The sequence below is a fragment of the Procambarus clarkii genome, chromosome 23 (genome assembly GCF_040958095.1).
Source record: "Procambarus clarkii isolate CNS0578487 chromosome 23, FALCON_Pclarkii_2.0, whole genome shotgun sequence".
Classification (NCBI taxonomy): Eukaryota; Metazoa; Arthropoda; class Malacostraca; order Decapoda; family Cambaridae; genus Procambarus; species Procambarus clarkii.
Window position 1 is genome coordinate 10,505,271 of NC_091172.1, and position 24,805 is coordinate 10,530,075.

General features: G+C 42.3%; 1 protein-coding gene and 1 long non-coding RNA gene across 3 annotated transcripts in view; one reads left to right on the forward strand and one right to left on the reverse strand.

Moving 5' to 3' along the window:
- LOC138367862 (uncharacterized) overlaps window positions 1-24,805 on the forward strand; it is a 62,450-nt gene that overhangs the window by 13,235 nt on the left and 24,410 nt on the right. The window lies entirely within an intron of this gene.
- gudu (Armadillo repeat-containing protein gudu) overlaps window positions 1-24,805 on the reverse strand; it is a 136,842-nt gene that overhangs the window by 11,939 nt on the left and 100,098 nt on the right. For both annotated transcript variants that reach the window (XM_069329876.1, XM_069329877.1), the window contains exons 10-12: window positions 18,290-18,444; window positions 16,484-16,780; window positions 15,963-16,154 (exon numbers count right to left, since the gene is read on the reverse strand). In XM_069329876.1, coding sequence (XP_069185977.1) covers window positions 15,963-16,154; window positions 16,484-16,780; window positions 18,290-18,444 — 644 coding nt within the window. The remainder of the gene's footprint in view (window positions 1-15,962; window positions 16,155-16,483; window positions 16,781-18,289; window positions 18,445-24,805) is intronic.

A 24,805-nucleotide genomic window follows, 5' to 3' on the forward strand; every position in this document is an offset into this window, starting at 1 on the left:
CCGTGAAGAGTGCTTTCCTTTCTCCAAAGCTACTTATAACTTTCATGTTTATCATTTAAAGACTACATGTTACAATGTAAGTTTAAGTCACTTTATTCTGCTACTTCTAGATACACAAATTATTATTATTATTTTTTATGTGGCATCCTTGGACTTTGTCATAATTTTCTCTTCCGTTTTAATGATAATTATTATATATATATATATATATATATATATATATATATATATATATATATATATATATATATATATATATATATATATATATATATATATATGTCGTACCTAATAGCCAGAACGCACTTCTCAGCCAACTATGCATGGCCCGATTTGCCTAATAAGTCAAGTTTTCATGAATTAATGTTTTTTCGACGACCTAACCTACCTAACCTAACCTAACCTAACTTTTTCTGCTACCTAACCTAACCTAACCGATAGAGATAGGTTAGGTTAGGTTAGGTAGGGTTGGTTAGGTTCGGTCATATATCTACGTTAATTTTAACTCCAATAAAAAAAATTGACCTCATACATAATGAAATGGGTAGCTTTATCATTTCATAAGAAGAAAATTAGAGAAAATATATAAATTCAGGAAAACTTGGCTTATTAGACAAATCGGGCCTTGCATAGTAGGCTGAGAAGTGCGTTCTGGCTACTAGGTACGACATATATATATATATATATATATATATATATATATATATGTCGTACCTAGTAGCCAGAACTCACTTTTTGGCCTACTATTCAAGGCCCGATTTGTCTAATAAGCCAAGTTTTCCTGAATTAATATATTTTTTCTAATTTTTTTCTTATGAAATGATAAAGCTACCCATTTCATTATGTATGAGGTCAATTTTTTTTATTGGAGTTAAAATTAACGTAGATATATGACCGAACCTAACCAACCCTACCTAACCTAACCTAACCTATCTCTATAGGTTAGGTTTGGTTAGGTAGCCGAAAAAGTTAGGTTAGGTTAGGTTAGGTAGGTTAGGTAGTCGAAAAACAATTAATTCATGAAAACTTGGCATATTAGGCAAATTGGGCCTTGCATACTAGGCTGAGAAGTGCGTTCTGGCTACTAGGTACGACATATATATATATATATATATATATATATATATATATATATATATATATGTCGTACCTAGTAGCCAGAACTCACTTCTTAGCCTACTATGCAAGGCCCGATTTGCCTAATAAGCCAAGTTTTCATGAATTAATTGCTTTTTGACTACCTAACCTACCTAACCTAACCTAACCTAACTTTTTCGGCTACCTAACCTAACCTAACTTATAAAGATAGGTTAGGTTAGGTTAGGTAGGGTTGGTTAGGTTCGGTCATATATCTACGTTAATTTTAACTCCAATAAAAAAAATTGACCTCTTACATAATGAAATGGGTTGCTTTATCATTTCATAAGAAAAAAATTAGAGAAAATATATTAATTCATGAAAACTTGGCTTATTAGGCAAATTGGGCCTTGCATTGTAGGCTGAAAAGTGAGTTCTGGCTACTAGGTACGACATATATATATATATATATATATATATATATATATATATATATATATGTCGTACCTAGTAGCCAGAACTCACTTCTCAGCCTACTATGCAAGGCCCGATTTGCCTAATAAGCCAAGTTTTCCTGAATTAATATTTTCTCTATTTTTTCTTATGAAATGATAAAGCTACCCATTTCATTATGTATAAGGTCAATTTTTTTTATTGGAGTTAAAATTAACGTAGATATATGACCGAACCTAACCAACCCTACCTAACCTAACCTAACCTATCTTAATAGGTTAGGTTAGGTTAGGTAGCCGAAAATGTTAGGTTAGGTTAGGTAGGTTAGGTAGTCGAAAAAGCATTAGTTCATGAAAACTTGGCTTATTAGGCAAATCGGGCCTTGCATAGTAGGCTGAGAAGTGCGTTCTGGCTACTAGGTACGACATATATATATATATATATATATATATATATATATATATATATATATATATATATATATATATATATATATATATATATATATATATATATATATTAAGCAAAAAAGCTTTAAAGTCGATAATACTAAAATTTAACAAACAAAAATTATGCATTCTGTAATGTAATATGATGAGAACAAAAATATTTGTCAATTCGAAGTACTGATGAAGTAGGTATGCGTAGAATGAAGGATCTAAGATACTGTGAAATGCTCGTAGTGTTTGGTGTACTGGGCGAGAATGTGGGTCACGTCTGACAGGCGTCGCCATGGCTGGGCTTGGCAAGTCAGGCAGAGTTTGGGAGCCAACCAGGAGGAGGTTGGCGTCCAGACGGGTGTCAAGCGCCCTCACTCTAGTCGGACCAAACACAGCGAACGTCAGCAAAGCCACATAAAGCCAGCTGTGTCCTCAAGCTGGCTTAAGAAAACGTCTATGCCCGTTAAGAAATCTTTCCATATTACATAATGGTTACAGATGAAGTATGTCTTCATACTGAAGTATTGAAGTATTGACTGAAGGCAAACAGTTATAAGGAAAAATCAGGTCGGGGAGTTTCAAAAGGAATCAACGCATCTAAAAAAATAAGAATAGCCATGCAAACGCGATCCAGCAACTTTACCATACAATGTCAAGTTATTTATAAGTAAGTTTGCTTTGCATTCAGGTTGCACATATTTACAAGAGTAATCCACATAAGAATATTTGCATTGATGGTCCAATAATACTTATATATATATATATAAAGAACCCGACCGAAACCAGACGTGACTGTCAGGGGGGTCCTCTGGCCCGTGGGCTAGCCCAGCTGTCCTCTCGGGCCAAGAAAATTACACTAGACGCACCCTCAACACTAATAAAAAAAATGTCACCAACAGAAAATGGGAAACTACAGCGAATACACACACGCACATCATACTTCATAAAAAGTAAAGGAATGTAGTAATTCCAAGGAGTAAGGAACGCTGAACCAAAAATAAAACAGTTTGGAGGTGATAGGCAAAACAACTTTGATTTGTACGTCAGTCGTTTGTCGAGACGGGTCGCCTCCTCGTGGCCTCCCTCGCGGACCTTGTACAGCGAACTCTGTGTCCGGAGGTCGCATCAGCTGTGAGGGACGAGGTCGTGGTCGGTCACACGCTAGCTTACACAGAACATAACAGTGCTAGACTTATTGATGAGCAAAGCACAATGACCAATGGAATATACAGATCATGCTTTATTTACAAGAATAGAGAGCTGCACCTGCAAGAACACACAGTCATCAAAAACTTTATATTTCAGCCTCCCGGAAATACTAACACTGGCTTGCTTACTTAAAGTACAATCAGGGCAAAAATATATATGATACTGACTCGTTATCAACCGTAGACAGAAAGTTTTGACAAATGTTCTATAATTAATTCCCAAACCAGAGACAGGATTTCTTCAGTGCCTTCTATAAAGTTTTGGCTGCAGCTCTGTACTTCTGTATGTTTAGATCAGCACAGAATAATACACTTTTAATCATTTACCTTCCATCTTTAGGCTGCAATGAAAATATTTACACGAAACCGGGAGTCTTATTAAATTAAATAATATACCACACAGGTGTGCGTTATGTTTAGGATTTAATGCTGGTTTAGTTAAGGGTCGTCATCGTGCAAAGTGAGGCGAGTCTTCAACCGAATCCTCACCATGCAAGATGACGCCAGAGTTTATTATAAACGTTCAGTCATAATGATCGAATAGCCACCTGGTAATGTCATCATCAGAATTAACAGTATTGTGCCGCAGAGCTTCAGTCAGTGACGCTAGTCCATGTATTCAAGAAGGTAGGTGTGTGTACTACACCTCGGGTCCGTGTACCTAGACTACACTAAGAGTCATTATACCCAGGAAGGTGGATGGACTGCACCTCGGGTCCATGTACCTAGACTACACTAAGAGTCATTATACCCAGGAAGGTGGATGGACTGCATCTCGAGTCCGTGTACCTAGACTACACTAAGAGTCATTATACCCAGGAAGGTGGATGGACTGCACCTCGAGTCCGTGTACCTAGACTACACTAAGAGTCATTATACCCAGGAAGGTGGATGGACTGCACCTCGGGTCCATGTACCTAGACTACACTAAGAGTCATTATACCCAGGAAGGTGGATGGACTGCACCTCGAGTCCGTATACCCATGCATAATTATATCTTACAACTTACACTCATAAGAACAACTTACCTTCAAGATTATCGCTCTCACAATTTCTGAATAGCAACAATAAGAGTTAAATAATAGTAATAATAATAATTTCAATAACATAATGTAAGGTACTAACTATAATAATATAAATCATTTTAATAACAATCTTTACTGTAAAAGAGAATGTCTCTAATTGACTGTATGTTTGTCTGTCCAAAGTTGAAGGCCAGGTGCTTGGGGCTAACCTAACCCAAATTTGCACAGGGAATGGCCTGGGGTACGGAACGGACGTAGGATGGTCGGAGTTAAAGTTAATATGTTAACGTTAAATGGTTATGTAATGTAAAAATAGTTAAATGCTTCAAGAAATGTTAGCATTTATGGAAACACCCTATGTGACTTTTATAGTCAAGTGTGAAATATTTACTGATATTCCCATAGAGTTTTCTTGTGATCATACTGTATTTTCTGCGAGACCCGTACAGTTGTTTCAATTCTTACAAATAAATTTTCTTTGAAAAGGGGAAAACAGGGGCAAAGGGGAGAGAGAGAGAGAGGACAAAGGGAGGCTTCTTAATAATACATTTTTTGATAGCAGAGGAAGAAGGGACGAATAAGGAGACCAAGGAGATCTATCTTGAGGTTATCTTGAGATGATTTCGGGGCTTTAGTGTCCCCGCGGCCCGGTCCTCGACCAGGCCTCCACCCCCAGGAAGCAGCCCGTGACAGCTGACTAACTCCCAGGTACCTATTTACTGCTAGGTAACAGGGGCATTCAGGGTGAAAGAAACTTTGCCTATTTGTTTCTGCCTCGTGCGGGAATCGAACCCGCGCCACAGAATTACGAGTCCTGCTATCCACCAGGCTACGAGATGGTGATAAGGGAGGTCAAGAGGAAGACAGCGATGAATGAAAAAGAGGGAGAAAGGTTGGAAGAGACCTGGCTGCAGCCCGCTACATATATATATATATATATATATATATATATATATATATATATATATATATATATATATATATATATATATATATATATATATATATATATATATATATATATATACGGACGGCATGGCCTTCTCGGCCAAAGGAAAGGAGGATGGCATGCAAGACACGGCGAGGTCAATGACATTATTAATTTAAGAGAAGCCTTACCACAGCCGGTTGTCCAGCAGAGAGAGAGCCCCGTTACCTAATGTCCCGCAACTCTGATGAGCCTGTCGGTCGCCCAGACGGAATCACGGTGAACCCATGGAAGAATGGTAGACAGTTGGTGTGGGACTACACTTGCGTTTCAACTTTAGCCAATACCTATGTTGACTTCAGTGCTACACAAGCAGGAGGAGCTGCCAATCACCGTGAAGCAGCCAAGTCACGTAAATACAGAGACCTTGAGCACCACTACAATTTTGTCCCCATTGCCTCAGAGACACTTGGCGCCTGGGGTAAAAGTGCTGCTAGCTTTTTGAAGGAGTTGGGGTCTAAGCTAATCGAAACAACTAGAGACCCTAGAGCTGCCAGTTTTCTTTTTCAGCGCCTTAGTGTGGCAATCCAGAGAGGAAATGCTCACTGCATCCATGGTTCCTGCCCGCCATCTGAGGAGCTGGAGGAGCTGTACAACTTGTGACAAGCAGCCTTTTACCCTGCATGTAATCAATATTGTAACTTTTTTTGTGTAATGACATTTTCAAATAAAGTTAGATTAATATATATATATATATATATATATATATATATATATATGTATATATATATGTATATATATATATATATATATATATGTATATATATATATATATATATATATATATATATATATATATATATATATATATATATGTATATATATATGTATATATGTGTATATATAAATATATATAAATACATATATATATATATATGTATATATATGTATATATATATATATATATATATATATATATATATATATATATATATATATATATATATATACATATATATATACATATAAATATACATATATATATACATATATATATATATATACATATATATATATACATATATATATATACATATATATATATACATATATATATACATATATATATATATATTATTAAATATGACCGAAAAAGTAAGATTAATAATTCTAACACGAATTTTCTCAATCTTTCGTACATTTCTTTTCACTGTTGGTGGTAATTCAAAAATCAATTCTCCAAAATTCATTTTTATTTCTAGTCTGACGCGACACTTGAGCGCGTTTCGTAAAACTTATTACATTTTCAAAGACTTTAGTTTAAACATACACAACTGAATAGAACTTACACATCTCCGATTTGTTTATATCTACATTTGAGTGAGGTGGATGGGGTGAGGTGGTATTTAATAAGGTATTAATTTCATCAACACAAGACAGAACACGAAACAATGGGTATTGAATAGAAGTGATTGTAGAAAGCCTATTGGTCCATATTTCTTGATGCTTCTATATTGGAGCGGAGTCTTGAGGTGGGTAGAATATAGTTGTGCATTAATTGGCTGTTGATTGCTGGTGTTGACTTCTTGATGTGTAGTGCCTCGCAAACGTCAAGCCGCCTGCTATCGCTGTATCTATCGATGATTTCTGTGTTGTTTACTAGGATTTCTCTGGCGATGGTTTGGTTGTGGGAAGAGATTATATGTTCCTTAATGGAGCCCTGTTGCTTATGCATCGTTAAACGCCTAGAAAGAGATGTTGTTGTCTTGCCTATATACTGGGTTTTTTGGAGCTTACAGTCCTCAAGAGGGCATTTGAAGGCATAGACGACATTGGTCTCTTTTAAAGTGTTCTGTTTTGTGTCTGGAGAGTTTCTCATGAGTAGGTTGGCCGTTTTTCTGGTTTTATAGTAAATCGTCAGTTGTATCCTCTGATTTTTGTCTGTAGGGATAACGTTTCTATTAACAATATCTTTCAGGACCTTTTCCTCCGTTTTATGAGCTGTGGAAAAGAAGTTCCTGTAAAATAGTCTAATAGGGGGTATAGGTGTTGTGTTGGTTGTCTCTTCAGAGGTTGCATGGCGTTTCACTTTCCTTCTTATGATGTCTTCGACGAAACCATTGGAGAAGCCGTTGTTGACTAGGACCTGCCTTACCCTACAGAGTTCTTCATCGACTTGCTTCCATTCTGAGCTGTGGCTGAGAGCACGGTTGACATATGCGTTAACAACACTCCTCTTGTACCTATCTGGGCAGTCACTGTTGGCATTTAGGCACATTCCTATGTTCGTTTCCTTAGTGTAGACTGCAGTGTGGAAACCTCCGCTCTTTTCCATGACTGTTACATCTAGAAAGGGCAGCTTCCCATCCTTTTCCATCTCGTAAGTGAAACGCAGCACGGAACTCCGCTCGGCAGGTCCTAGTCAACAATGGCTTCTCTAACTGTTCTCTTAAAGACGTCTTAAAAGAAAGGTGAAACGCCCTGTAACTCGAGGGCTCATCCAAAAGATGAGCCATTTTCTTCACCGACAATGAAGAAAAACATAAGAAACATTGAAAAAATTCGTGTTAGAATTCTTAATCTTACTTTTTCGGTCATATTTAACAACATATGTTTACAAGAAAGATTGCTACCAATATATATATATATATATATATATATATATATATATATATATATATATATATATATATATATATATATATATATATATATATATATATATATATATATATGTGCGTGTGTGTGCGTGTGTGTGCGTGTGTGTGCGTGTGTGTGCGTGTGTGTGCGTGTGTGTGTGTGTGTGTGTGTGTGTGTGTGTGTGTGTGTGTGTGTGTGTGTGTGTGTGTGTGTGTGTGTGTGTGTGTGCGTGTGTGTGCGTGTGTGTGTGTGTGTGTGTGTGTGTGTGTGTGTGTGTGTGTGTGTGTGTGTGTGTGTGTGTGTGTGTGTGTGTGTGTGTGTGTGTGTGTGTGTGTGTGCGCCTGTGTGCGCCTGTGTGCGCCTGTGTGCGTGTGTGTGCGTGTGTGTGTGTGTGTGTGTGTGTGTGTGTGTGTGTGTGTGTGTGTGTGTGTGTGTGTGTGTGTGTGTGTGTGTGTGTATGTGTGTGTGTGTGTGTGTGTGTGTGTGTATACGGAAATGTCTGTCTGTTGAAGATTGGATGGGAGAGCAGGGAGAAGGGGAGGGTGAGAGGGAATGGGGGGGTGGGGGTGGGAAAAGGCAGGGGAGAGGGGGGGGGAGAGAAGGGGGATATCCAGTGTGCGGGGGGAGAGCACCTAGGCCAGGCACCGCCAGTTACACCTCCTAGTATAAACAAAAAAAAAAAGCAAAATATATTGACAATTGAGTATGAATTCATTAAAACAGGTTAATTGACATTAACACAGACTGTAACGCTAATACAAAGACTACTACTAGAGGGTGTAACTACTCTCACTGCTACCAGCAACCCCTCTACTACTACTGCCATGACCATTACTACATCAACTACCTAGACTTCTACTGCTACTACTACTACCATAGCTACTCCTAAGACTACTACTACCAGGACCACTATAAAGACTACTCTTACCATTAGTATCAGCACTGCTACCAAAACTTTTACAACTATTAGTACCAGGATTACCATCAAGACTACTACCACTACTACCACTACCAGAACTACCAGAATTACCATCAAGACTTCTACTACTACTATCAGGACTACTATTGCTACTACTGTTACTAATTATTCTATAACATACAAATAATAATGCAAATAAATAAATAAAAATGGTTCAATTTTAGTTAAAACTCAAATAAAGAATGAAAGGTAAGGTCCTCCCCGCACGCAAGCCCTGCACTCTTGTTGTGAGTGCAAGCCCTGCACTCTTGTTGTGAGTGCAAGCCCTGCACTCTTATTGAGAGTGCAAGCCCTGCACTCTTGTTGTGAGTGCAAGCCCTGCACTCTTGTTGTGAGTGCAAGCCCTGCACTCTTATTGAGAGTGCAAGCCCTGCACTCTTATTGAGAGTGCAAGCCCTGCACTCTTGTTGAGAGTGCAAGCCCTGCACTCTTGTTGAGAGTGCAAGCCCTGCACTCTTGTTGAGAGTGCAAGCCCTGCACTCTTGTTGAGAGTGCAAGCCCTGCACTCTTGTTGAGAGTGCAAGCCCTGCACTCTTGTTGAGAGTGCAAGCCCTGCACTCTTGTTGAGAGTGCAAGCCCTGCACTCTTGTTGAGAGTGCAAGCCCTGCACTCTTGTTGAGAGTGCAAGCCCTGCACTCTTGTTGAGAGTGCAAGCCCTGCACTCTTGTTGTGAGTGCAAGCCCTGCACTCTTGTTGAGAGTGCAAGCCCTGCACTCTTGTTGTGAGTGCAAGCCCTGCACTCTTGTTGAGAGTGCAAGCCCTGCACTCTTGTTGAGAGTGCAAGCCCTGCACTCTTGTTGAGAGTGCAAGCCCTGCACTCTTGTTGTGAGTGCAAGCCCTGCACTCTTGTTGAGAGTGCAAGTCCTGCACTCTTGTTGAGAGTGCAAGCCCTGCACTCTTGTTGAGAGTGCAAGCCCTGCACTCTTGTTGAGAGTGCAAGTCCTGTACTCTTGTTGACAGTGTTAGGTGCTGAAGGTGTGAGAGCACTCAGGAGTCTGATCTTGCGCTCATATTATATACCTTCACTACGCAGTTGGCTCTACACCATAGACACACTCCACTAGACACTGCACTATAGACACGCTACACCCTTGATCCTACACTGAACTGATCTACACTACAGACACAATACTCCCACCACACTGCACTTTGAGACACTTCACCCTAGGTACACCAAAACACCCTATGCTCACTTCAACATAACACATCATACATTGAACGGAATAACACATTCTACACTCAGCACACCAACACACGCACACTACATTTTTCAACACACACTATGCTCACCGCACCAGCACACCCTACACTCACCAACACACCTACACTCACCAACACACCTACACTCACCAACACACCTACACTCACCAACACACTACACTCACCAACACACCTACACTCACCAACACACTACACTCACCAACACACCTACACTCACCAACACACCTACACTCACCAACACATCTACACTCACCAACACACTACACTCACCAACACACCTACACTCACCAACACACCTACTCACCAACACACCTACACTCACCAACACACCTACACACACCAACACACCTACACTCACCAACACATCTACACTCACCAACACACCTACACTCACCAACACACTACACTCACCAACACACCTACACTCACCAACACACCTACACTCACCAACACACTACACTCACCAACACACCTACACTCACCAACACACTACACTCACCAACACACCTACACTCACCAACACACTACACTCACCAACACACCTACACTCACCAACACACCTACACTCACCAACACATCTACACTCACCAACACACCTACACTCACCAACACATCTACACTCACCAACACACCTACACTCACCAACACACCTACACTCACCAACACATCTACACTCACCAACACACCTACACTCACCAACACATCTACACTCACCAACACATCTACACTCACCAACACACCTACACTCACCAACACACCTACACTCACCAACACACTACACTCACCAACACACCTACACTCACCAACACACCTACACTCACCAACACACCTACACTCACCAACACACTACACTCACCAACACACCTACACTCACCAACACACCTACACTCACCAACACATCTACACTCACCAACACACCTACACTCACCAACACATCTACACTCACCAACACACCTACACTCACCAACACACCTACACTCACCAACACATCTACACTCACCAACACACCTACACTCACCAACACACCTACACTCACCAACACACTACACTCACCAACACACCTACACTCACCAATACACTTACACTCACCAACACACCTACACTCTCAAACACACCAACACACCTACATCAACTAGACGAGTAAAACTAGGGGAGTACTCAACAACACCCTGCACTCACCAACACACCTACACTCACCAACACTCACCAACACACCTATACTCACCAGTTAAACTTACCTACAATAAGTGAGAGAATTTTGTCTATTAGCACAGTTTTCGGTGTGACTTATATACTGTGACTCGCAGAGTGCACTCCTGGTATTGAACGCACATAGTAGCGACACCCAGAAAATAGTCAGTGATATTCGAATGAATGTTTTAGCTGCTAAAGAAAACAGATTTGAAATTTAATTCCTATGGATACCATCACATGTTGGCATCTCAAGGCATGACACTGTTGATATGCTTGCAAAGACAGCCTGTAGAAAACCAGTGGTAGAAATTGATATGGGTGTTTTATTAGCAGTGACAAAGAGAATACTTAAACAAATGTCTAATGAAGATCTCACCGACTTAACAAATTCACAAAGACCTGAAAGTTGTAGCATTAAATATTATGATAGATATCGTGAGGAGACATTCACATATATGGGACTAATAGAACAAGAACCCGGCAATGTGATGTTATAGTGGCCAGAATACGCCTGGGATATAGACCTATCTGGCAGCTTTCTCAAAACCCAAATGTCGAGTACACAATGTGTCAACTTTGTGAAAGTGTCGAGTACACAATGTGTCAACTTTGTGAAAGAGAAAACATGCACTCTCTTGAACATTATATTGTTGAATGTCCCATACTGACTGACTTTCGCCCTCCTGGGCTAAGGTATGCTGAACTGTGTAATTACTATATAAGTACTGGAACACTTGATGATATATTGGACTTGTACCCAAGATTGACCAAGCAATGTATCAATCATACAATGTATGTATGTGATGTAACTATATAACCTGAGCTTGTAAAAGCACCTTAATCACCTTCAGTGATTAAGAGCTTAATTGCACACTAGTTTCTCTATCAGCTATCTCACCCTGTCAGAGTAAAAGAGACAAATGTATGTGAATGCATGTGTGTGTATATATATGTATATGTACGTATATGTGTGTGTGTGTATGTATATGTATGTGTATAAAGTATATATGGAAGCTGTTCAGAATTACATTTCACTTTTGTAAATGCACATTAATGACACTATGTAAAAGACTCATCGAACACTTTATGAACGCTAACCAACACCCTACACTCACCAACACACCTACACTCACCAACACACCTACACTCACCAACACACCTACACTCACCAACACACCTACACTCACCAACACACCTACACTATCCAACACACCTACACTATCCAACACACCTACACTCACCAACACACCTACACTATCCAACACACCTACACTATCCAACACACCTACACTCACCAACACACCTACACTATCCAACACACCTACACTCACCAACACACCTACACTATCCAACACACCTACACTATCCAACACACCTACACTCACCAACACACCTACACTCACCAACACACTACACTCACCAACACCCTACACTCACCAACACACCTACACTCACCAACACACCTACACTCACCAACACACCTACACTCACCAACACACCTACACTATCCAACACACCTACACTATCCAACACACCTACACTCACCAACACACCTACACTATCCAACACACCTACACTATCCAACACACCTACACTCACCAACACACCTACACTATCCAACACACCTACACTCACCAACACACCCTACACTCACCAACACACTACACTCACCAACACCCTACACTCACCATCACCTACACTCACCAACACACCCTACACTCACCAACACACCCTACACTCACCAACACCTACACTCACCAACACACTACACTCACCAACACACCTACACTCACCAACACACCCTACACTCACCAACACACTACACTCACCAACACACCTACACTCACCAACACACCTACACTCACCAACACACCCTACACTCACCAACACACTACACTCACCAACACACCTACACTCACCAACACACTACACTCACCAACACACCCTACACTCACCAACACACCTACACTCCCCAACACACCTACACTCACCAACACACTACACTCACCAACACCCTACACTCACCAACACACCCTACACTCACCAACACACCCTACACTCACCAACACACTACACTCACCAACACACTACACTCACCAACACACTACACTCACCAACACCTACACTCACCAACACACTACACTCACCAACACACCTACACTCACCAACACACCCTACACTCACCAACACACCCTACACTCACCAACACACCCTACACTCACCAACACACTACACTCACCAACACCTACACTCACCAACACACTACACTCACCAACACACCTACACTCACCAACACACCCTACACTCACCAACACACCCTACACTCACCAACACACTACACTCACCAACACCTACACTCACCAACACACTACACTCACCAACACCTACACTCACCAACACCCTACACTCACCAACACACCCTACACTCACCAACACCCTACACTCACCAACACACCCTACACTCACCAACACACCCTACACTCACCAACACACCCTACACTCACCAACACACTACACTCACCAACACCTACACTCACCAACACACTACACTCACCAACACCTACACTCACCAACACCCTACACTCACCAACACACCCTACACTCACCAACACCCTACACTCACCAACACACTACACTCACCAACACCCTACACTCACCAACACACCCTACACTCACCAACACACCCTACACTCACCAACACACTACACTCACCAACACCTACACTCACCAACACACTACACTCACCAACACACCCTACACTCACCAACACACTACACTCACCAAGACACCTACACTCACCAACACACTACACTCACCAACACCTACACTCACCAACACACCCTACACTCACCAACACACCCTACACTCACCAACACACTACACTCACCAACACACTACACTCACCAACACACTACACTCATCAACACACTACACTCACCAACACACTACACTTACCAACACACTACACTCACCAACACACTACACTCACCAACACACTACACTTACCAACACACTACACTCACCAACACACTACACTCACCAACACACTACACTCACCAACACACTACACTCACAAAGACACCTACACTTACCAACACACTACACTCACCAACACACTACACTCACCAACACACTACACTCACCAACACACTACACTCACCAACACCCTACACTCCCCAACACACTACACTCACCAACACACTACACTCACCAAGACACCTACACTCACCAACACACTACACTCACCAACACCTACACTCACCAACACACCCTACACTCACCAACACACTACACTCACCAACACACTACACTCACCAACACACTACACTCACCAACACACTACACTCACCAACACACTACACTCACCAACACACTACACTCACCAACACACTACACTCCCCAACACACTACACTCACCAACACACTACACTCACCAACACACTACACTCACCAACACACTACACTCACCAACACACTACACTCACCAACACACTACACTCACCAACACACTACACTCACCAAGACACCTACACTCACCAACACACTACACTCACCAACACACTACACTCACCAACACACCTACACTCACCAACACACTACACTCACCAACACACTACACTCACCAACACACTACACTCACCAACACACTACACTCACCAACACATCTACACTCACCAACACACTACACTCACCAACACACTACACTCACCAACACACCTACACTCACCAACACACTACACTCCCCAACACACCTACACTCACCAACACACCCTACACTCACCAACACACTACACTCACCAACACACCTACACTCCCCAACACACTACACTCACCAACACACTACACTCGCCAACACACTACACTCACCAACACACTACACTCACCAACACCTACACTCACCAACACACCTACACTCACCAACACACTACACTCACCAACACACCTACACTCCTCAACACACTACACTCACCAACACACTACACTCACCAACACACCCTACACTCACCAACACACCCTACACTCACCAACACACTACACTCACCAACACACCTACACTCCCCAACACACTACACTCACCAACACACTACACTCACCAACACACTACACTCACCAACACACTACACTCACCAACACCTACACTCACCAACACACCTACACTCACCAACACACTACACTCACCAACACACCTACACTCCTCAACACACTACACTCACCAACACACTACACTCACCAACACACCCTACACTCACCAACACACTACACTCACCAACACACTACACTCACCAACACACCCTACACTCACCAACACACTACACTCACCAACACACCCTACACTCACCAACACACTACACTCACCAACACACTACACTCACCAACACACCTACACTCCCCAACACACTACACTCACCAACACACTACACTCCTCAACACACTACACTCACCAACACACTACACTCACCAACACACCCTACACTCACCAACACACCCTACACTCACCAACACACTACACTCACCAACACACTACACTCACCAACACACCTACACTCCTCAACACACTACACTCACCAACACACTACACTCACCAACACACCCTACACTCACCAACACACCCTACACTCACCAACACACTACACTCACCAACACACCTACACTCCCCAACACACTACACTCACCAACACACTACACTCACCAACACACCTACACTCACCAACACACTACACTCACCAACACACTACACTCACCAACACACTACACTCACCAACACACTACACTCACCAACACACATTGTGGACCTACCCTGACAGCCAACCTGGAGAGGGAGGTTACAGCGCCATAGTCCGTCATGATGGCCAGGTTCTGAGGGTCACGCGCTATCCTGGCGATGGCGGCGCACACTGACGAGAGCACCGACTCGCTCTCACTCTCCAGCAGCGACACCAGCAGCTCGATGCCCCCCACCAGACTCCTCACCACCTCCGCCAGCCCCTCCTGCAGCGCACACACGCACATGCTAAACTCCCGACCGTTGTCATTAAACGTTAGCGACACTGCATGCCCTAATTACACTTATTACATATTCTAGATTCAATTGAACCGTTGGGGATTCGAATAATAATATTCAAATCCCCAACGGTTATCTTTCCCCTTGGTTATCAACGGATCAACGGTTATCAATCCCCTTGTCTAATATGAGATTGTCACTTTAGCGGGTTATGTAGCCTTTACCGTAGCTCCCTTGTGTCACTCAGGTACACTTCTTGTGTATATATTAATATTTACCTCACCTGAGAGCGCCACGAGAGTGATATCCGTCTTACCGATTCTTGCTGGAGGCAGGTGCAGATAGCGTTGGCGGCCGAGGCCTGGACGCGACAGTTGGGGTTCTTGAGGTGGGACCACAGGAGACGCAGCCCGTCCTGCTGCAGGAGGGCTGTCAGGGCTTCATCTTCGGCAGCGCAGGAGCCCAGGGCGCGTGTGACGTTGAGCAGGAGCTTGTCAGAGGTGCGCCGCAGCAGTTGGATGAGCGTCGTAACTCCTCCGCCCCCTAGCAACGTCAGGCAGCAGTCAGGGTCGCCTGCCACTTCTCCCAGCGCCCCCACCACGTTCGTCAGCACCTGCGCCATCACACACCTGTACTCTACACCTGTGCCAACAAACATCTGTACTCTACACCTGCGCTACCACACAACTGTACTCAACACCTGCGGCACCACACACTTGCACTGACTCCAGACCTCCCCCATGAACCAAGGAGAAGAAACTTTCCCCAATAACTGACGGAGGGTGATAGATCTGACCCCAGAGAAGGTAATACAACTGCTGGAGGAACTGGATGCAACGAAAACTACAGACCCATGTGATCTCCCAGAGTGGCTAGTGGTAGAAGCATTAGACCCCATGCTCCTCAACTTCAAAAGAGTGAATTATGGCATGTAAACCAGGGAAACTGATGCCTTTATACGAGAAAGTAGAGAAAGAGCTATTGAACTATTGGTCTCTGTCACTTACAACCATCTCTGTCAAGATATTGGAGCTGGTCATATAGAAAGGAGGCCTTTGTTTCTAAACACCAGTATGTGGATCCAGGAATGTATGTGAGCTTGCCTGTAGAACCTTCAAGAGTTCTAGGAGAGGATGACACTAATAAAACGATTATATCGTCTTTGCCTGCCGAAGTGCGTTTGAAACTAACTCAAGAGGCCTAAGTACGCACTTTAGAACAAAAGCTGGTGAAACTGGGAGGGCCTGGGACAGGTTAGGAGTACCTCTCGGACATGAAACAAAGAATCATGCAGAGACAGAAGTCAAAGAAGCGAGTTGTCACGAGCAAGGTACTAAGAAGATCAGGGATCCATCCTATTCCTAATATACGTCACCGACATGACTGAGAAAATTGGGTCCGTGATATGCTTGATCGCAGCTGAAGTAAAACTAATGAGAAAATGAAAAACGAAGAGAGACTTAAGAAATTATTCAAAATATGACTGTTAACTTTAACCCTGATTACAAAAGCGTGACGAGGATAGGAACAGGAGCAACAAGACCTCAAGGGTAATACAGGATGAAAAAGAAGGAAACACAGATAGAGATTTGGTAGTTTACATAACAGCTTCCCTCACCCCAGGAGAACATGATAGCAAAGAAGCGATAACACAGTGCTAGAAGCAAACAATGTTCTTAGCAGCCGTTAGGAACTGTCAAGCATGCCATCAGAACACCGTAATCTCCATCGGGAAATGCTCACCAAAACTAGAAAATATATAGAGAAAAGCAACAAAATCTGTTCCAGGACTAAGAAGATTGATCTCTAGGAAATGACTGAGGGAATTCCATCTCACCACGCTCAAATTACATTACATTTAGAGGCAAATTACACTAAAAAGTCCAAATGAAAATATAACATAAGGAAAGGGAGTCATTATATAGTGAGAAGCGTCCGACCATGTTGTTGTTGTTTTATATTCAGCTACTCGGAACGAAAACTTCCAAGTAGCACGGACTATGGTGAGCCCGTAGTGGACTTACCCGGTACAGGAAGAGGACTGTAACTGTGAAAGGACCATAAAAGAACATCTAGTGTGTATATACGCAAATACTTTCCCTGTGTTGGAGAAGCACCTCACCTTCTCGTCGTTGTGGTGGAGAAGAGCCACCAAGACGGGCACGGCGTTGAGGTCCTTAACAGCAGCGACGTGCTCTGGGAGAAGGGAGACGTGCCAGATTGCCTCTGATACTGCCTCCAGCAGTTCGCTGTCACCCACCTTCTGACCTCCACCAGCTGAAGGAACCGTAGCAGTGTTAGGTTCCTGACCAGCTAGATCCTGACCACCGCTTCCCCATATTTAACTTCAATGTCAGCTAAAACTAGCAATCTCAGGTGAGCCTCCTAACACAAAACGTCCCAGTTAAGACAAAGAAAAACAAATAATCTAGGTTATTTTTCTGAGAGTTTAATCTTGGCTCTTCTGCCAAAATGTTAAAATATATGGCAATTATGACACTCTCTTCTGCTAAGGCACAAGAGAGTTCAGATGAACAAAAATCATCACTTTACATATCCTGCTCAACATTAATTTTGAGTTAGCAATTTGACAAACAGATGCAAGACGTATAAGAGGGTTTCGGCGACAACAATGTAACCCGCGGGTGTTAATACAGAGCTCACACTTCCGTAGTCACAGAGAACACCATCTGGACACTTCAGGCACCGCAAGTGACCAAGCATTGTGGTTTAGCCATGCAGTATTAACCCACAGTCTGAAGGACTAAGGGTTGAGGATCGTGTGAATGTACATACTAGTGCTAATTACCCATCCTATCTTAGCGCTGTTCCATTATATATATATATATATATATATATATATATATATATATATATATATATATATATATATATATATATATATATATATATATATATATGTCGTACCTAATAGCCAGAACGCACTTCTCAGCCTACTATTCAAGGCCCGATTTGCCTAATAAGCCAAGTTTTCATGAATTAATGTTTTTTCGTCTACCTAACCTACCTAACCTAACCTAACCTAGCTTTTTTTGGCTACCTAACCTAACCTTACCTATAAATATAGGTTAGGTTAGGTTAGGTAGGGTTGGTTAGGTTCGGTCATATATCTACGTTAATTTTAACTCCAATAAAAAAAAATTGACCTCATACATAGAGAAAAGGGTTGCTTTATCATTTCATAAGAAAAAAATTATAGTAAATATATTAATTCAGGAAAACTTGGCTTATTAGGCAAATCGGGCCTTGAATAGTAGGCTGAGAAGTGAGTTCTGGCTACTAGGTACGACATATATATATATATATATATATTATATATATATATATATATATATATATATATATATATATATATATATATATATATATATGGCGTACCTAGTACCTTAACCACTAGACCACACTGACTGTACGAAAATCTTGGTAGTCGTAAGCCTACTTATCCCAGATCTGACAGCACTCAGTGGCCAACTGTTGTTGTTGTTGTTTCAGATTTAGCTACTCAGAACGAAGTGTCCATGTAGCACGGGCTATGGTGAGCCCGTGGGTGGTCAAGTTGGGCATAGATATTTTATCGAATCATCTCACATGGTGGGGGTCATGTGAGCAACACAAACATATATATTTTGTATTCGAATCCTTCTGGGGTGTGGAGTTTTCAGTTGCATATTGGCTTGGGACTCATTTAAGCCTGTTATATATATATATATATATATATATATATATATATATATATATATATATATATATATATATATATATATATATATATATATATATATTCACCTCTGGTGACTAAGCTAAAATTATATCAGTTATTTGTGCTAAGTACGTATGTGTGTGTGTGTGTGTGTGTGTGTGTGTGTGTGTGTGTGTGTGTGTGTGTGCATGTGCGTGTGTGTGTGTGTGTGTGTGTCTGTGTACTCGTGTGTGTGTGTGTGGGTGTGGGTGTGAGAGGGAGTGTGAATGTGAGTGTGTATGTATATTCACCTAGTTGTTCTTGGGGGGTTGAGCTCAGCTCTTTCGGCCCGCCTCTCAACTGTCAATCAATCAACTGTAACAAACTACTATTGTTTTCACACACACACCCAGGAAACAGCTGTCTAACTCCCAGGTACCTATTTACTGCTAGGTAACAGGGACATCAGGGTGAAAGAAACTCTGCCCATTGTTTCTCGCCGGCGCCTGTGTGTGTGTGCATACTCACCTATTTGTACTCCCCTATATGTGCCTTCAGGATCGCTCATTGACTGGATCCCGCCTTTCTAGCCATCGGTTGTTTACAGCAATGACTCCTGTCCCATTTCCCTATCATATCTAATTTTATAATTATGAATAGAGTTTGCCTCCACAACCTGCTCCTTAAGTGCATTCCATTTTCCCACTACTCTCACGCTAAAAGAAAACTTCTTAACATCTCTGTGACTCATCTGAGTTTCCAGCTCCCACCCATGTCCCCTCGTTCTGTTAATATTACATGTGAACATTTCATCTATTTCCAATTTGTCAATTCCCCTGAGCATTTTATACGTTTCTATCATATCCTCCCTCTCCCTTCTCTTTTCTAGTGTCGTAAGGGTCAGTTTCTTCAGGCGCACTTCATATCCCATCCCACGTAACTCTGGGACGAGCCGCGTCATAAACGTCTGAATCTTTTCCAGTTTCCTTATGTGTTTCTTCAGGTGGGGGCTCCATGATGGCACAGCATACTCTATGACTGGTCTCACGTAGGCAGTGTAAAGCGCCCTAAAAGCCTCTTCACCTAGTTTTCTGAATGATGTTCTAACTTTTGCCAGTATTGGTTACGCTGCTGTCGTTATCCTATTTATATGTACCTCAGGAGTTACGTCTACTTCCAGGTCTCTTTCTCGAATCGTTACAGGTAGCCAGTTTCCCTTCAATGTGTACTGTCCCATTGGTCTTCTATCACCTGACCCCCATTTCCATGTGCTGAACTCCAGTAGCCATTTCTCTGACCACCTTAATGCTAAGTGTAATAAGTACATTCCCTGACTGCCGTATATAATACTTAGTTGCACTTATGGGGCTGTTACATTTACCTCCCCAATTATTCTCCTCGTTTTCTGTTAAGACACTCCGAATTTTAGGATGAAGTTTTAAGGTCCAATTTGTTATATAAAAGTTTTAAATATCAGTAATTTCTTTTTCAGTTTTATTAAACAATAGAGATTTTATACAAAATTTTAAAAATATCCTAAGTTACTTTACAACTTATTTAAATATATAGTTTTGTTTTATAAAACTGTAATAACAATTTATTACTATAGGTTAAGTAGTAATTATAAGTAAGAAGCAATAAAATGCTTATCTTCAAAAACTAAGACGGTTAGGTTAGATTGTGGTTTTCTATTAAGCTTTTTAGGTATACTCAAATATTCACGATATATTTGCCAGTACGGTTTAATATTAAGTGAAAGTAACTACAATTCCTGACTGCCTTACATAGTACATAATTGCACTTATGGGGCTGTTACATTTACCTCCCCATTTCTGGAGGACGGGCTGCAGTGACATGGGTCTGTAGTTAAGTGCCCTATCTCCTGTCATGAAAATCTGTATGACATTTGCCTTCTTCCAGCAACTGGGCAATTCTCCCGACATAAGTGACTCATTAAAGATCATTGCCAGAGGCACGCTGAGGGCCTGCGCTGCCTCTTTTAGTATCCACGGTGATACTTTGTCTGGTCCAACCGCTTTAGTTGTATCAAGTATTGTCAACTGTTTCAATACCTCCTGTGCTGTCACCTCTATATCTGATAGTCTTTCATCTAGGGTAATCTCTTCTAACAATGGGAGCCACTCAGGCTTGGTTGTGAACACTCCATGGAAACTGACATTCAGTGCCTTGCAGATTTCCTTGTCACTTACTGTATATGCACCTTCTGTTTTCCTTAGTCTTGTCACTTGGTCGTTCACCTACATCTTTCTTCTTATATGGCTATGTAGTAATTTAGGTTGCTTTTTCGCTTTGACTGCAATATCATTTTTATAATTTCTTTCCAAATACTCTTTGTATGTTAATTAATGTAATCGTTCCTAGCCCTGTTGCATCTAATCCTGTTGTCCTCTGTCCTTTGTCTTCTGTACTTCCTCCACTCCCGCCATGCTTCTCATTTTTGTTTCCTGACACTGTCTATTAAGCCATGGGTTATTATATTCCCTCCTACTTTTTTCCTTTACTGTTGGTATAAATTTCTCTTCGGTCTCCTTGCATTTCCATATGACTAGGTTCATCATATCTTGCACTGTTTTTCCTCTAATTTCTTCCTCCCACTGCACTTCTCCCAAGTAGTCCCTTATCCTTCTGTAGTCCCCTTTCCTGTAGTCAGCTCTTCTTTCCCAGACCTCTTGTCCCTTGTTCACAACTTTAAGTTCCATCATGTAGTCAAAGACTAGGACACAATGGTCACTGGCTCCTTGTGGTATTTCATGTTCCAAATTCTCGATGTTTTCTACATTCTAAGTAAAATTCAGGTCTAAGAGGCTCGGTGAATCCCATCCTCTTTTTCATCTATCTTCCTTCACATGTTGTGTTAGGAAATTCCTGTCTAAAACGTCTACTAACTTTGCTCCACACGTTTCTTCCCTGCCATGGGGATTCTTTGATTCCCAATTGATCTCTCCGTGATTTAGGTCCTCCATGACCAACAATATCGCTCTCATTCTGTGAGCTATTGTTGCTACCCTCTGCAGTTCATCACTACATGCCTTGTTGTTGTCATCATACTCCTCCCGCCTGGACTTTCTACTATTTGGTGGGGGATTGTAGATTATCAAGGTCACAATCTTCTTCCCATCTGCTGTCAGAGTTCCATGTATGAAGCTTGTGCTCTCATTAGTACATCGATTTTCCAAGTCTTCAAACTTCCATTTCTGCTTTATTAGGAGTGCCACTCCTCCTCCCTGTCTCTGTGTCCTTTCTTTTCTTATCACTTGGTATCCCTCTGGAAAGATAGCATCCGAGATCATGCCATTTATTTTAGTTTCCATTATTACAACTCTGACTGGATCTGCCTCACTCTTTCTTTTATAACTTCTGCTTTATTGGATACCCCATCCTCATTTGTGTACTATACCTTGAAACTCATCTTGGAAACTCTGGTACCAGAGTTCACCCTTTCTCTGGAGGTCTGGGGGGCGAAAGGGGGTGGGGGGTTCCTGGGGGGTGGGGGGTTCCTGGGGGGCGAGTGTGGTCTGGGCATCTAGGAGGGGGAGGGGTAGGAAGGGCATAATGGGTCTGCAAATTAGGGATGGTCTGAATGGCATAGGACGGTTGAGAAGTAGATCGAGTGAGGCTGAGAGTCAGATACAGGTTGAGAGATTGGGGGTAGAAGGATATTGGGGATGTAGGGCTGAGGGGAGAATGTAGCATTAGTGCTGGAAGTGGAAGAGAGGTTGTATTAGTCAGGGGGAAATCAGGGGCAGGTGTGGGTTTTGTGACAGAAGTGGGGAAGAGGTGAGGGGGTCACAAGGTGAGGGGGGGTCATATGGGAGATGCGGTGCAGAGAAGTGGTGAGGGCTGGGTGGTGTTTGGGGGATGAGGGGAAGAGCAGGGGTATTGGGAGCTGGGATGGAGCAGATGGAATTGAATGCAATGGGTGTAGGAGCAGGAGAGTTGGCCTTCCCTACTAACTCTCCTGCAGGGATTAGTAGGGGAGGAGGGGTGGGAAGGTTGGTTTGGGGAGGGTATGGCTTGGCCCAATAGGGTCATTGAAGGGTGCGATGTAGCAGGTTGAGTTGCATGCAGCAAGTGTGGAGGAAGGGGCAGGGGAGTTGTTCGGGGGTTGAAGCAGAGGGGAAGGGATGGGAGAGCTGAGTTGGGGAGGGTGTGACTTGGGAAGGAGTGGTGGGGCGAGTAGGGTTCCGGTGGCGTGTAGGCAGGTTCGCCTTGCAGGTTAGCTGTTCATCTTTCGTCATATACCTCTCAATAAACACATTGTAATGGGCTTCTCAGCCTCTGAGTAAATGTTTGTTCTTCATAATGTAATCTCTGTCTCTTCATTAGAAAATTGTACCAGAACAGGTCGAATCTTGTTACAATTGTAAGGTTCAATCCGGCAGTTGAGTTTCACCTCGTTTCCTGCTATCTCGGCCCTAATACATCTCAAAATCTTATGTAATTCATTTTTTTCCATTTCTATCCTTTCATGCCTCGATGATGCTCTAGATTCGAATAATCCTTTGAGGATAATTGACTACCCTCTCAGTGATTCACTCTCATGCTGGTATCCCCCCTCCCTTGGATATCCCCTTTTCCTTCCACACTCACGAGTTCATCTCCCACTAATCCACTGTCCCTAGCAATGTTGTTAGTCCTGACTAATTCATATGCAAGCCGAGCACATTCACTCTCCTATGCTTCCCTACTCTTCCTAATTTCTCCCTGAATATAGTCCCCCAAATCTTGTTTCTGTCTCTCAACCTCGTTCTGTATTTGCAGGCGATGAGTCACAATAACGTGGCTGAAGTATGTTGACCAGACCACACACTAGAAGTTGAAGGGACGACGACGTTTCGGTCCGTCCTGGACCATTCTCAAGTCGATTGATCACCATTCACTGGACCATTCACAATCGACTTGAGAATGGTCCAGGAC